Source organism: Morchella importuna (genome assembly GCF_003444635.1).
Source record: "Morchella importuna strain M04M26 chromosome Unknown Morimp01GS049, whole genome shotgun sequence".
NCBI lineage: Eukaryota > Fungi > Ascomycota > Pezizomycetes > Pezizales > Morchellaceae > Morchella > Morchella importuna.
In genome coordinates this window covers 88,741-103,861 of record NW_025763446.1, presented here as the reverse complement: position 1 = coordinate 103,861, position 15,121 = coordinate 88,741, and the positions used below count along the sequence as shown (strand labels likewise).

The 15,121-nt window shown below is 50.3% G+C and overlaps 2 protein-coding genes across 2 annotated transcripts; one reads left to right on the top strand and one right to left on the bottom strand.

Annotated features, from left to right (window-relative positions):
• Positions 1–4,525: 4,525 nt before the first annotated feature.
• Positions 4,526–5,389, bottom strand: LAJ45_10698 (uncharacterized protein; the record flags this gene model as incomplete). Its single annotated transcript, XM_046120215.1, has 1 exon — positions 4,526–5,389. One exon carries the CDS (start codon positions 5,387–5,389, stop codon positions 4,526–4,528), a length of 864 nt encoding a protein of 287 aa, XP_045966565.1.
• Positions 5,390–8,761: 3,372 nt separating this feature from the next.
• LAJ45_10697 (uncharacterized protein) lies at positions 8,762–14,131 on the top strand (the record flags this gene model as incomplete). Its single annotated transcript, XM_046120214.1, has 3 exons — positions 8,762–9,049; positions 9,145–9,267; positions 9,491–14,131. 3 exons carry the CDS (start codon positions 8,762–8,764, stop codon positions 14,129–14,131), a joined length of 5,052 nt encoding a protein of 1,683 aa, XP_045966564.1.
• Positions 14,132–15,121: the final 990 nt, after the last annotated feature.

Sequence of the window (15,121 nt, the reverse complement as noted above, 5' to 3'; positions counted from 1 at the left end):
TGAAAGGAAAAAGAAAATTCGTCCCGCCGCCCTTTCTCCGACTATTACGACCTTGACATAAGTGAAAATATATCTGGTCGAGAAATAATGCGATCTGGGCGGCCGGTCTTCTAATTCTACACAAACTACTTTCCTTATGGAATATCATAATATAATACTAATACCTGGTTCTCCGGATGATATCAAGAGTTATACATCACTGCCAACATCCAGATCAATCACTGACCGATATATATAGATAAATAGTGAAAATTAAAGCTAGATAACCCTAACCCTGGGAAGTTAGCGATGGGCTCTGGTTTTATTAGATTCTTTGCCCAATTGCATATTGGGTGGCGATCGACTCAGAGCTATCAGCATTTGTCTAACTATATACAGCATAACGAAACAAAAAATAAAGTAATAGAATAAATAGATCACCACATGTACTACGCCTGTGACGGTAAGTCTGTAGACAGGTGGCGGTGCATTGGGGGACGATCTCTGAACATTTGCTTGTGTGTCACCGCCACCTGTCTACAGACTTACCCCGGCACCCGTAGTACAACTAAGCCTTACGATTTTATTTCGTTAAGAAGCACTTAAGCCCTGCATGATACCAAGGATCTATAGAGACGAGAATTCTAGGCAAATAGAAGCTTTAGGCCAACGATCAATTTTGAAAAATGCTATTCGCCATCCAGCAAGATAATCCCTACAACCATCAATTTTGACCAAAATTGATGCTGGAGCTACGACTGAATCTCGCAGAAACGGAACAACAGGTTATTGACCAAAATGGACTAAAGAAAAAGGCGCCCCATCTACTAGCTCTGAGAGTACATGAATTGTAGCAATTGACTAAGGGTGTCGCTGGACAGTGAGGTAATCAAAAAATAAGCGCAACGTTCCTTGTTTTTTGCACACCTCAATTATAAAGTACTGGCTGGGACTGATCGTCGGCTTTGCCATCATTGATCACTGGTTGATCGCTGACATGAGATCCATTATTTCACTATCCGGCCTTTGATTCGGAGGTCTTGCAATATCGGCTTTTGGGAGAAAATGGGGACGGATAAGGTGGGTGGGGTGGCGGGTGGGCGTACGGTGTGTGGTGCTGGGTAGGGGACTACCCCTAAAAGCAACCGGATTCGGTGAGGTTTTGGATGGACATTACTAGAAATGTTGGACCCGCGCATCTATGCTCATCAATTTCTGAATAGTTCGACTCCTCCGCGACGGTCGATATCCGTTGAATGTCGCGGGAGCCTATATAGGAGGTGACTTGCTTTCGACTGAGCCCCAGGGTGGAAAGTAACGTTCAAACAGTTACTCATACCGGTACATCCGTTTCTTGGTGGGTGTTCATATTCGTATAGGTTTTGATTTTCCACGTGGCTTCTATTACTAGGCTCTAAAAGGTTGGAGATACCTGCGCCGATACTTGTATGGTAATTAGTAGCACTAAGCTGTCTCCCTAGGGTATGGGTGATACCGGACCTGAGTGGAGTATCTGATCGATGACTGTCCAAGGACATATGTACGGATAGATAAAGGTGACTACATGAATGGTTTCAGAAAGTGACCGAGAAAGGTCCGATTGGAGTCTTTCTGGCTATGAATAACGGCGACGATAAACAAGGATAAGAATTAATGTGAAATTCAAGAAAAGCCCTATATATATGAGTAGTTTACTCACCCTGCTTACATGTGGGGTGACTACAGTTTCCGGTAGAATTATTGCGGAAACCAGGGTTAGCGAGCAGGGGTGTAAGACAGGGTGGCGAATATCAAAAAATCAATTATCAGAAGCCATCGAGTACGAGTTCTACCAGCGGGTATGACCACCAGCCACTTTTATTACATCTTGTATCCGCTCTGGCATATTATCTACATGTTTTAAGATCTCTTCCTCTGTAATTTTCTCCCATTACTGTAGTACAGCAACCTTGACCTCTGCCTTACCCTTTGGCCTCGGCTGCCTCTGACTAAGTCTATTTTTGAGATTATTCCATATATTCTCAATAGGATTCGGATCTGGAGATGATTGTAACGGCAATATTGTATTTCGGCTAAGGTGATAGATTGGATTGTGAAGAGGAGGTATTGCGCGGTTGAACTATGATTTGTAATGGGTCTTCTGTTATGTTCTTTCGGTTTCCGTTACGCGGGGTATTAGTCATCAACGGACTAGGAGTTGGATATATAAGGGGGTGTTGTCTCATGCCTTTTGATGTTTCCCTTCCTTTCCTCTTCTCTTTACGGAACTTTTGTATCTACTCCACGAATATTACTTTTGTTCTACGCCTCGATATAGGGTTCAACTAGTTTGTCATACTAGGTAGAGCCACTCCATAGCCCATAGTCTTGAATACCTATTGCCACGTCCTCGCCTCAGTTGTATTTCTTAGTACCATAGTCCCTACGCCCATAGACCCCCGTTACAATGATGGTGGTCAGGGGAGTGATGATATTCTATAATAATTCAGGTACTCCTAAATAGTTTTAGTATAATTCAAGTTGTATCGGCTTTGGAGTGAATAGGAGATATTTACCTTTGTCAAAGTAGCCGTATGGGCTGATACGTCATCCTCCATAACCCAAAGTGGATAACCATTACCTTGCTATTGACTTTCCCAATACCACATAGGCCAAATTATGGGACACAAAATGTGATTTACATATCTCTCTGCTGTGATGGTACCGCAAGTTTTCCGTTCCCAAACTACGATTGATTTTTTACCCCCTAACCCCAAAATACCTCCCCCAAATGATTACAGAGTTTTCTTTTTTAAATTTCGATACAAGACATTCATCAAACCGCTTCTGCCCTTCTGCTCTCGGAAATTAGATTTTTCTATGAACACCTTCAAGCTAGATATAGCATTCGCCGGTTCAAATCATGCATCTCCAATCATGCTTAGTCCAATGCTGATGTGCAAGCGCGAACCATAGTCTTTTCTCTTTTTTGATTTCATTCAGAAATGGTTTTTTCCGAGCAGTCCTATGGTAGTAGCCCTCTTTTGCAAAAGCTTACCTCAAAGTTTTTTCTGATAAATCAATTCCGAGGTCACATAGCTGTGCAATTTCTGACATAATTTTCTGGAGGTTCTTGGCATTCAGGATTGCGGTAAATACTAGTCGACGGCGGGTAGGAGTATCAATTTTCACTTTGCGACTGCATTTATTCTTTCTCTGTGGAGTAGCAAGAGTTGTACAAATTTGGGCCACAGTTGAGCGGGGCATTAATTGATCTTTTACAATTTTCTCATAGGTCCATCCGGTCTTTCGCAGGTCTTGTATGTAGCAGCGCTTCCCATAGCTAACATCGGCTGTTCTGACTGTCATCATTGTGTGCGCAACTAAAGTCTTTTGTCCATGTGAACTATCTATTGATCCCTACTTTCTCATTTGAATCTCTACCTTCTACTCTCAACTCTCAACTCACCCAAACTATTCTGGAAGTTTCGTGTGCTTTCAGTCACGGTGTAGTGAATATCAACCAATCGGAGCACCCACTTCGCTGTCGCCACCAGTGCGCTCGCTTCCCACTGTTTCCGCAATAATAGAGACTTTATGCTGGATGCATCAAGCTTCCCTATAGCTTGGCATTATATGGATTTTCGTTGATCTGGGGTGGTCAAAAATGGAGCCAGATGTTGGTTGCCACTGATTGGCGTTACCCACTTTTTGGTGAGAGAGAAAATTCAACCTCAAAGTAAATAATTCTTTTCTACAACTAATACTTTAGCTAAATTGTTGAGGATTTAATAGAAGGTGTAGTTGCATCTGAATTTTATCATAAAAGAATCCTCATAAGAAAAGGCCACCATTTAGTCATTCTACAAAGGATAGAAGGAGTGGAGGTCTAATTTCGCGATCAGCCCTCTCTCTGGGAGTCAAATGCAAGGCTGGATCTATAATTCCTTGGCTAATTAATGCCAAGTCTGTCAAAAAAGACTCCGGATCCCTCAGCGCAAAGTCTCAAATTCTACCGGAAACTGTATGGCTGGTGGCGGTTCCGAAGATTTTTCCTGACGAACAAAGCTTAAGCATGTACTTTGTCCAATCCACGAGGTGCGTTCAAGTGAGTCTTGAGAGTTTAATATAATTACCTGTCTGGATGACGTATGGCCTATCAACCTACATAATACCCTGTTGCAGAGCGGAGATATCAGGTTATCCCTAACGATCTCATATTGGCCATGCATGGGACGTAGGAGAAAGGCTTGGTTGGAAAGCGACTAAAACGTATCAAGGCTTCCATTGCTTATGTCATTTGGAAATATTACCCCGACCAAAGCGGAAGAGGCGTGGTTGACCACCAATCACAGTTAGCCAAGAGATATGAGCAAGACTAGTAGCTCATCCAAAGGGATTCGACACGATCGTGCAACTTCACAAAATAGTTCGGTGTTGGGCTGGTTAGCGGGGTCCTCCTTGGGGTTCCCAGGCTACACCGATAGATCCGAGATGTTCAACAAAGGACAGAAATGCACTACCAAAAAGAAATAGTTTTATTTATATTTCAACAACTGTCAAGGCTCTATAATACCCAAACGCTTTCACCATCCTTGCTCACCCATCTCTCCCCCAACTCATCATCCTCCTCTTCTTCATCACTCCCATCATCCGACAGGTCATCCCCTTCTAACCCGCCTAAGCTCGCCTCTACGATATCACTACTATTAGAGTCATTCCTATCCGCTGATCCCCGTCCAGCATACACCCTCCACTGATTCTCCTTCAGCGTCGCCTTCTCAATCTTCTTACTACTAAACCACCTAAACACAACCTTCCGATACTGTAACGCATACACCTGCTCCCCCGGCGCCTCAAAGGTCCTCGCAAACCCGCGACACAACTTATGAGTCGTGTCCAACCCCGCCGTCATATCCATCCCCTGCACACCCGGCAACCCCGTCGCATCGATCGGCATACTAACCTGCTGGCGATCCATGCTCGTGCTGCTCACCCCCGTGCCGAACCGCGCATCAACAACCGTGTGGTACCCCGTCACCAAATACACGCTGTCGCCGTCCTCAATCGCGCCCTGCAGCCACTGCCGGATAGAGTGGTGCGCGCACGCGGCCTCGAACCATGTGCGGCTGTTGCACAGTGCGTAGGTGTATGCGATCTTTGCGGAGAGGTCGATCTGGTGCTTCGACTCGTGCTCGTAGGAGGCGCTGAGGAGCTGTGTGAGCCGCCCGCGCAGCTTGAAGGCGTTGGAGGAGGTGCGGAGCTCGGTGAAGTTGTGTTGCGGGTTTTTGGTGATTTCTGGGGGGCTGGGGGTGGGGGGATCGACGTATTCTTCGTGCGGGGCTTTGATGTTGACGATTAGGCGGCCGAGTTGGACAGCACTGAGGGGGAGGAGGGAGGCTTGGAAGACGGAGGTTGTGGATGCGGACATTATGGGGGGTTTGAGAGATTTGGTGTTTTTTTTTGATGTGAGTTCTTTGTGGGGGTTGTAGATATTATGGGTTTTTAGAGCTTTAGGGCGGAGCTTGTGAGTTTTGGTTTATGAGGAATGGTGGGCCGCTTTAGGTGCGGGTGCGGCATATATACGACGTGGGAGGATTCATCATCGGTACCCATACCTGGTGCATGCACGCATATGTCATATCACCTTCTGGCCACTACTCGTATTTCTCTGACGCGACTGATATTGCATGCCATACAAAAATACCATGATTTTGGGTGAGAAATACAGCTATCGGTAGAATTATTGCGTTGGAAAATCGCCCTGCTCTCGGCGTGATCGTCGGTCCCTGTTTTCGCAATAATTCTATCGATAGCTGTAGATACGAGTAGCTTGGCTGTCGCTCCAGAAATAACATGGGTGGTGGCTCGGGTGGGGCTGTGCCGCTGGTCGTGGCTGGAGTGTTTATCCGCTACATACTCTTGCTATGATGGATCAGAGGGAAAAGAGACTAGAATGATGTACCTAAACCCGTACTCGCAAGACGTGATTCTGTTGCTGCTATTCATATCTACAATATCTAACTCTGCCACAGACGGAAACGAGTCTCTGCAGAACTGTTCACAGGCTGTAAAAGTATGTACTCGGTTATACATTAATGCTCTAGGTAGACGACCTTTCAGCTGGCCATGGTACTCTCTACATCTGCCTCTGCCTCTAACCCTTACCGTAATAAATTACTAACCAAATATAACTACAATCTATCTCCTTCAAGTGGTACATACTCTGGAACACCGTGTTAGGTACATGTATTCAAGCTGACCTAGGCTGCAACGCAACCAGAGATTGCTAGCTTGTACCACCTGCTTACTCCCCGCATTCAATGGCAAACCACACGTTTTCCATCTCCGCCGATATGGTATTCTCTTCATGCACTATCTATGTAGTTCCTGGATCATCGATCTACCACACCGCCCCACGCTCACCGGAGGTCCATCGACTAGTGCATCCCTGCATGAAGCTGCGATATTGGGGTGGTTACTAATAGGGCCGAAATGGCATGGTGATGGGTGACTAACGGCTGGTTAGTAGGGCAGATGGGGTGGCGGCGGCTTTGTCCCGCAAATACCTACATGTGTGTGCACCCGCGGGAAGAAAGTGAGGAAACAGCGGGTGCAACCCGTCCGAACCCCAATGCAAAATTGGGGATAAAAATGAAAAGAAGTAATATAACTAAACAATAAAATACAGAATAGATACTATGGCCTCTAAACTATATTCACCACCCCCTATGATCCCCCTAGTCCTTTACTACTGCTGCAATTCTCTTTGGCATGGTGTCAATGATTTTTATATACATTTCTCCCAATCCGGCCTTTCCTACTCTTCCCTAGCTTGGGCTTCAATAACTTTTATGTCTTCATTCGGAGTAGACTCTATCCACTTTCCAGGCTTGTCAAAAGGCATGGCCACGGAATACTCGTGGGTTGTATTGCGGGTGTGGGGATGTCAAGTTGGAGGCACCTGTTGTCACGCTACTCGCTGTTTCCTCACTTTTTTCCTGCGGGTGTATATACCTGACCCTGGATCCTCGCCGGGCGGAAGATAGATTGGAATTTCGCTATTGGACCGGGCATGTATGGGTATGGATATGGGGAGAAATAACTCACGATAGGTATTTGGAATTGTTTTTATGATATTACTCTTCCTCTTGCTCTTCGGAGGTCACTGTGTGTGTGTGTGTGCCGTGGGGGCTGAATAACAGGTAGGTAGCCATCTACATGTATCTATCTAGCTCCTTTACCTGTGGGACGATAAGGCGGCGGGACGGGACGAACTTTGTGCACTCATGCATATGTTCTGGAAGACAGTAGTTGTCTCGCGCTTCGTGGAGCGATCCAGATCAGATGTATGTTCTAGATCTGCTACCTTACGAGATAAGTATAACACTCGCAGTAGTTTGGTTTCGGAACCAGTGTGCTGACTGTGTTGATGATCGACATTAAGTATGTATTAGTTCAGCCTCATGCTCAGATCTCAAGCCTATGAAGCAAGAACAGTATAAACGTTTTCAACGCGCTGTTTCTAATTGGCCGTCGGAGGTGTTCGGAGGAGCAGTCTACTCTAGTGATCAGCCCGACCTTCTCTATATAGCGCTGGCACGGAATTAGAGTAGCTAGCTACGCACTTCGCACAACGGACGGCGTTGCACTTCCCCGCGTGCCCGCTGTCACTTCGCTTCGGCGGACGGACCAATCGTATGACATACCGAGAGTTGTGGAGTACCGCAAAAACTCACGAACTTTGCTAGCGGATCTGACCAAAAACTAACTTGTAGAGGAAATATCTGAAGCTGATCTCTGCCTTTCAGCCAATCATCAATGAAGAAATCCCTGCACGGAGATAATCAAGTTGGCGAGTTTCTGCGGTACTCTGGACTGGGCTGAACCCTCCCTAGAGCATAAAGAACCAAGTGACGAAACAGGGATTATTTATATAGAGTGGCGCTGATCTACCATATAAAATACGCATTTGCATTTTCTGGTTCTTTCCCCTACACGCGAGTACTCTACTCTGCAGCGCTGACCAGCTAGCAGATCAGCGTGGGCTAGCGCTGATATATGTGCATGTGTCGATCGTTACCACCCCGGCGGCTATCGATAGCGGCCCGGCGAGCATGAACATGAGTTCTAGCTCACGACACCTGGCCAGTTCGGTGGCCTACTAATCTGCTATTTGGAAAGCCCTACAAAGGCATGGACACAGGAAGAATATCATCGCAAAAGGACACGCAGAGGGAACGAGAATGGAGAGGGAATTAACAGGTACATATCGTGGTTGAAATCGTTGGATGGCTGCCGTTTCCGACCGACATTTTCCGGGGTTTGGAATATATATCGCTGCACGACTCTGTCATTTATATCTGGCCAATCGATAGTGTTCAGTCCACCTCCTGCCCCCTACATATGTATGTATGTACTCTACATACCCCATTATCCTAGTCCGTGAGGTGACAGGGCGGTGATGGGAAGCGCTGCACAGCCACAATATATAGCCAGAGCCTCACAACTACTACGGTTTACAATATCTACATATCTACATGTATATTTATAGGTTAGGAAATGAGAGGCAGTGCGGTTGCGGAGAGGCATTGATGTAAAAGGAGCCAGTTTCCCATGCTTCTTCTCTTTTGGCCTTTCTTGCTTTGCTTGTATCTGATTCCTGTTTTCAGAGTTTGCGAATACATCTGGCTATCGGCATAAAAAGGCTACTTAATACTTATTCAACGGACCGACTGAACAAACCTCTACTCGGAATACCTATAAACCAAAATCACCAGTCAATCAATCACTGACACCAACCATGGTAACCCCCGACGACTCACCCACGGGCGAACGACCGGGCGTCTCTCCCTCCACACCCACCACCTCTTCCTCAGCACCACCAATGTCTCGCTCCTCCTCCTCCTCCTCCTCCTCCAGCATCTCCGGGGAAGTGGTGCGCGGCACCCTCACAGCCCGGCGCCTCCCGCCGCACACGGACGATGACCCCTCGCGCTACATACCGCCGATGGAGCATCTCGAGGCGCCCGACAACGAGTTGGCCAAAATGATGCGCACCAAGGACATGGCTGAGCGGGGAAGGGCGGAGGTGTTGCTTTCGCTAATGATGGAGAGCGCGAATATCAGGCAGGCAACGGCCCTGCAGGACCTTCCTGAGCTGCAGAACGCGACGATTGCGTATAGGATGCCGACGAGTTTGGCGCTTCGGCGGAGAGGGGGGAGGGGGAGGTGGTTGGGGAGGAGGAGGAGGAGGAGGAAGAAAAGAGGGTGCAGAAGTGGAAGAAGAAGAAGTTTGAGTTGAAAGTGGTATGTTGCAATATGGATCTAGTCTTGATGGCCCCCTTTTTTTTCCCTTGAATCGTGTGTAATGCCAGCTCCATTTCCCAGCACCCTGCTCAGCCACCGATTGCGGGGCTGGATAATGGAGCTCGCTCTAGGTCAGACTCGAGGCCGCTATAATGCCCTTGGAATTTCCAAAGGTATTCGTATAATAAATTGAATCCTACTAATACACCCACTCTTACCATAGCAAGAAGAAACAATGACCCCCGAAGCTGCACAGGCAGCTGCCGACAAAGCTATCGCTGAGCTTGGTAATCTTGACTTTGGTGCTGAGATTTCAAAGTTACCAGAAGAAATAGAAGGCACAGGTAAATGGAAAGGAAAGGGTAAAGAAGTGGCCACAGACAGCGGGGACGCGGGCGCGGTAGGTTTGGATATGGATATGGACGTAGATGCAGGTGCAGATGCAGATGCAGAAGATGAGGTGGTGGAAATGGACCTAAGTAGAGGCGTGGAAGAGTCACGGAAAAGGGCGAGGGATGCGAACGCCGGTGAGTCTTCGGGCTCTAGCAAAACTGCTGCAAAATCATTGGTCCAGGGGGAAGAGGAGGAGGAAGAGATACCCACACATGAGCTCGGTCCTGGCCCCGACCTCTGGCCGGCGCCCATCTCTGAAGAAGAAGCTCACGCCCTCGACGAGGAGGACATGACTGGCGGCGTTTACACCTTCGAATCCATGTCACTTACCCCCGCTATCGCCCTCGGAGTGCTGGAATCCGTGCCTACCGAATCTCCACAGCGCCCCGTGGCCCACCACATCCTCTCGAATGCCTACCAACAGGAGTTTCGCACCACTGGACACACTCCCACCCTCAACTCGGCCCTCCACCACGCGCAAATCGCCGTCTCCTTACTCGCCCCCCCGCGGCGCATGCGCGCCATCGCAGTTATGAACCTCTGTGAGATCTTTAACCTCCGTTATATCCATACGAACGATGTCAGCAATCTTTCTGCTGCTATCAAGATGCTATCACGGACAGTAGAAGCCGGGTATGACGGCCCCTTACGTCCCCTCGTCTTCCGTTTCCTCTCCCGCCTTCACGGCTACCGCTACGACGCCCTCCACGGCACCGACGACCTCGACCGGTGCATCGCGGTCGCCGGGGAACTTATATCCGTCATGGAACGCTCGAACCGCAGAGTGCCCGGTTTAAACATCGCACAGCTTCACTTTGATCTGGGCGAGCGCCTCCGCGATCATGGTGACCTCGACAAGGCAATCGAGCGATTCGAGCTTGCGGCAGCCCTCAGCGAGGACAACATCAACCTGCGCGCGGAGGCGCTGGGCGCCCGGGTGGACACCATGTTTTTGCGCGACAAGAATGATACGGTGGCTGTTATCGCTGCGCTGCAGAGCGGGGTTGAGGCGCTGCCAGCGTCGCACCCTCAGGCGGCCAACATGAGAAAAAACCTAGAGAGCCTTCTCAGCGTCAGAAAGGGTGATGATATCTCTGATCTGCAGGCTCAGGTTGAGGAGGGCGGCGGCGATATAGAGACACTATGCAAGTTGTCCCGGAGCCTGCTGACGCGGTATTATCGTCTCAGGGATATCAAGGATTTGAATAATGCGGTGGAGCCTGCGGAGATTGCGATGGCGGCGACAGAGCGCGAGGATAAGGAGTATGCAAACCGTGTGGGCTTGTTCGCGCATGTACTACACACACGGTATGAAAGGCTAGGGGAAAGGGCCGATTTAGATAGATCGATCGAGCTGTGGGAGCTGGCCGTGGAGGCGACAGAGGGGGAGGATCAGCGCACGGCGAGGACCAATATGAGCCAGTCGCTGTATCTAAGACATAAGCATGAATCCGGGGGCGTAGTTGACTTGGAACGGGCATTGCTTCTTGCACAGCAGGCGTTTGAAGGGATGGAGAAGGGGGAGCAAGAGTATGCCGGGCGGCTACTGAACCTGGCGAATTGCTATACGGGTAGATTCAGGCTGCACGGAACAAAGGGGGACATTGATACGGGAATCTCCAGGATGAGGCAGGCACTGGAGGCGTCGGCAGAGGAAGGGAGCAGTGCCAACAGGCCGGGCATAATGGGGAATCTGAGTGCGCAGCTGCTCCTACGGTGGCAAACATTTCGTGAGTCCAAGGACATTACTGAGTGCATAGAATACGCGGAGAGATCGTTGAAGGAAACCTCAGACCGTTCACCACATTTTGCAGAGCGGCTTCTGAACCTCGCGGCGATGCTGGATAATCGGGGCCGTCCTGAAGATCTCGAACGCGCCGTTCGCCTCGCCCGAGTTGCTCTGAACGGTATTCCACAAGGGCATAGGATCGAGGCGGGGACAAGGGCAGTGCTGGCCCGGTATGTCCAGAAGCTCTACAGCGGTGCGGAGGGACTCAACGCGGCGGTCGAAGCGGGCGAGAAGGCGGTGGCGGCGGCCGAGGCCGGGCATCCGGACCGTGCACCTATATTCGGGAACCTCGCGGCCACATACCGTGAGCGATACGAGCGTCTGGGAAACGTGCTGGACCTGCATCGCGCGGTCGAGACTGGATATGTAGCGGCGGCGCACTGCAAGGAGTCGACGGCAATGAAGGGTAGGTTTCTCAGCGAGTTGAGCGAGTCGCTGAGCACCCGGTTTAGGCGCATCGGGGGCAAGGACGATATGGCCATGGCGGTCAAGACGGCGAGGGAGGCGCTCGACTGCACGCCCGTCAATCATCAAGAGCGGGCGGAGCGGTTGATTGAGCTCTGCCAGCGGTTTGTTGAGCGCTTCAAGGCCGAGGGCGTGGAGGAGGATCTCCTCAATGCCATCACGCTGGGGAATCTCTGCCTCGATAAGACCCCCAAAGAGGATCCTGACCACTCTCGCCGCCTCCTCGTCGTCGCCGATGCCCTCCATCTCCGCCACACCACATACGGGATCTTCTGGAACGACCTCGACCGGGCATTGATCATGACCCAAAATGCGTTGATTCTGTACCGCGGCGGGCGCATAACGCCGCCAGAGATCAGGCACCGCATGGGCAAACTCCTGCGCAGCCTCTACCGCCGCAGCCGTGAGATTTCCGACATCAGCAAAGCAATCGGCTGGCTGGAGGCCGCAGCAACGGAGATTGACGATGAGCTGCCTGTGCGCGCCGACATCCTCGATGACCTCGCCCGCTGCTACCTTATCCGCTACCAGGCCCTGAATAACAAGGGCCCTGATGGCGAGTACTCATTTGTCACCTTCCGCGACCTGTGGGAGATGACCCTCGCGCCACCGCTCGCACGGATCCGCGCAGGAAGGCGCCTCTGCGATGTCCTCGAAAAGTCGGGCAAGTGGAGCGAGGCTGCAGACATATTCGAGAAGTGTGTGGAGCTCATGCCGCGGGTCTCACCGCCGTCACTGGCGCGGGAGGATCAACAGGCGCAGCTCAAGCTACTCTTTGGAATCCCGACGCGTGCTGCAAACGCGGTGCTTACGGCTGGTTATGGCGCGGAGAGAGCGCTGAGAGTGCTGGAGATGGGCCGCGGCATCATGATGGCGTTTATCATCAACTGCCGCAGCGAAACGACTGATCTGCAGGCTGCACACCCGGAACTGTACGCAGAGTTCAATTCATTGAGACGCGAGCTCGACAGCACGGCAGGACTCTCGGCAAAGAGGACAAACCTGGCAGATGGGCTCGAGCTCGAGGAGCTTGGGGCAGGGAGTGTGTCGGCGAGGCGGAAGCGTGCAGCGGAGCAGCTCGACGAGGCACTGGCAAAGATCCGCAGCCTGGAAGGGTTTGACAACTTCTTGCTACTGCCAACAGGGGCGGAGATGAGGAAGATGGCGGAGAAGGGGCCGATAGTGGTGTATGCAAGTGGGATCCGCCGGTGCGACGCCATCATTGTCACGACGGACGAGATCAAGAGTGTCAATCTCCCAAAGTGGGAGATCAAGGAGGCAGTTGAGAAGACGGTGGGCTTGGGCGAGGACGTTGTGCGCGGGACAGTGAACACCTATGCGCAGAGGAACAAGAAGATGAACAATGCTCTGAAGTGGCTCTGGGATGTCGCCGTGGAGCCCGTGCTGGCGGCGTTGGGGATTGATGGCACCGAGACCGTCATGCCGCACGTGTGGTGGGTGGGCAGCGGGCCTCTCAGTTTCTCCGCTTTCCACGCCGCCGGCACACACACCGCGGGCTCAACACAGAACACAATCAGCAGGGTCATCTCCTCATACACCCCGACCATCAAGGCACTCACCTATGCCCGCGGCATGCGGCCCCCGACTCTTCCCCATGGCTCACCAAACGTCCTCCTCGTCACGATGCCGACAACACCCGACGAGAGCGACCTATATGGCGTCGAGCAGGAGGCCTCCTGCATCACCGAAATTGCGGGTGCAGACTCTACCACAAGGCTCACGCACCCCACCGCCAATGAGGTCCTGGACCAGCTCGCGTCCCACTCCGTTATCCACTTTGCCTGCCATGGCATCAGCAGCCCTTCCAACCCCTCCGCCAGCGCGCTGCTTCTCCGCGCGAAGGACGGCACGCAGGACAAACTGACTGTGCAGACTATCTCCGACGCCAACACGACCAACGCCCAGGTTGCGTATCTTAGTGCCTGCAGCACGGCTGAGAACTCGGCGGTGCAGCTGGCCGACGAGAACATCCATCTGGCGGCGGCGTTTATTCTCGCGGGCTTCAGGAACGTGCTGGGCACACTGTGGGAGAGCAATGATGAGGCGTGTGTGGATGTTGCGGGACGGTTCTATTCTGGGCTGTTTGTGGAGGGGGTGGACTCGGGGGTTGCGATGCATAGAGCGGTGGTGGAGCTGAGGAAGCGGAAGCCGCAGAAGGTGTTGATGTGGGCGCCGTTTATACATACGGGGGCTTAAGAAGTACGGTCTTGGTGCAGGTGTTTTTTTTTTTTTTTGGTTCTGTTTTGGGCGGAGAATGGTTTGTTTTTGTGGTGGGGTGTTTGGTCGTGGGTGCTGGTTTTTGGGTTGACGAACTTCTTGGGCCTTTTTTTTTCTTTCTTTTCTTTTCTTTTGCCCTTAGGTAGATTCTCTTTTTGTATGTTCTGTATATGTAGGATTATCATCATCATGTTACTCTCCGTTTTAAATCACGATAGCCGGTGGTGCAATATTATGTGGAACAGCGCAGCCTGGGACTTGGGTCTTTGGATGGTGGCCGCCCTTTCAGCAGTGTCGATAGTAGTATCCCTCTACTACATTGAGCATAGTCACGGAAGTGAATAGCTCTGGTGCCTACATGTATCTCCTCATTCCAAGGACATTCTTGATATTGCAGGGTTAGGGTTCATACGAAGAACCAGTATTAAGAATATTTTACGAATCTACGTGCAGCTCGCCATTTCTACATTTCTACTTCGCCTCGTAATCTATCGCTGTGTATTATGAGATCACTTCTAACGGGCCGAGGGCAACTTGGGCTGTAATTGGCCGGAACAGGATCCGCGTCATGGATTCTCACTCGGTATTCTATACCAGGCGATTTCGATCCTATTTTTGGTTTAATTCATTAATTTTCGATCGTACCAGCTTATAACGTACCCAGTGCCTACCGCTGAAATTATTAATAAGAGAATTGAAGATCATGACCCATCTGTTAGACGTTGTAGTTTTTACAGCCTTATCCTGTCCACAAGATTCTATCCTGCAGGATCGTTAGCCAAGCTGCAGGGTCAAAACAGAAGTATAGAAATATCATAAAGTGCTCGTTGTATTTATTATGTATATAATATGATACACTCAATCTATTTCTATATAATTACATGCTCTGATCGGATTTAGACTCGTGATATACAGAGCAAACACAAAACACGAATACATGTATAGAGCTTAGGAGTGAATTCGTATTTA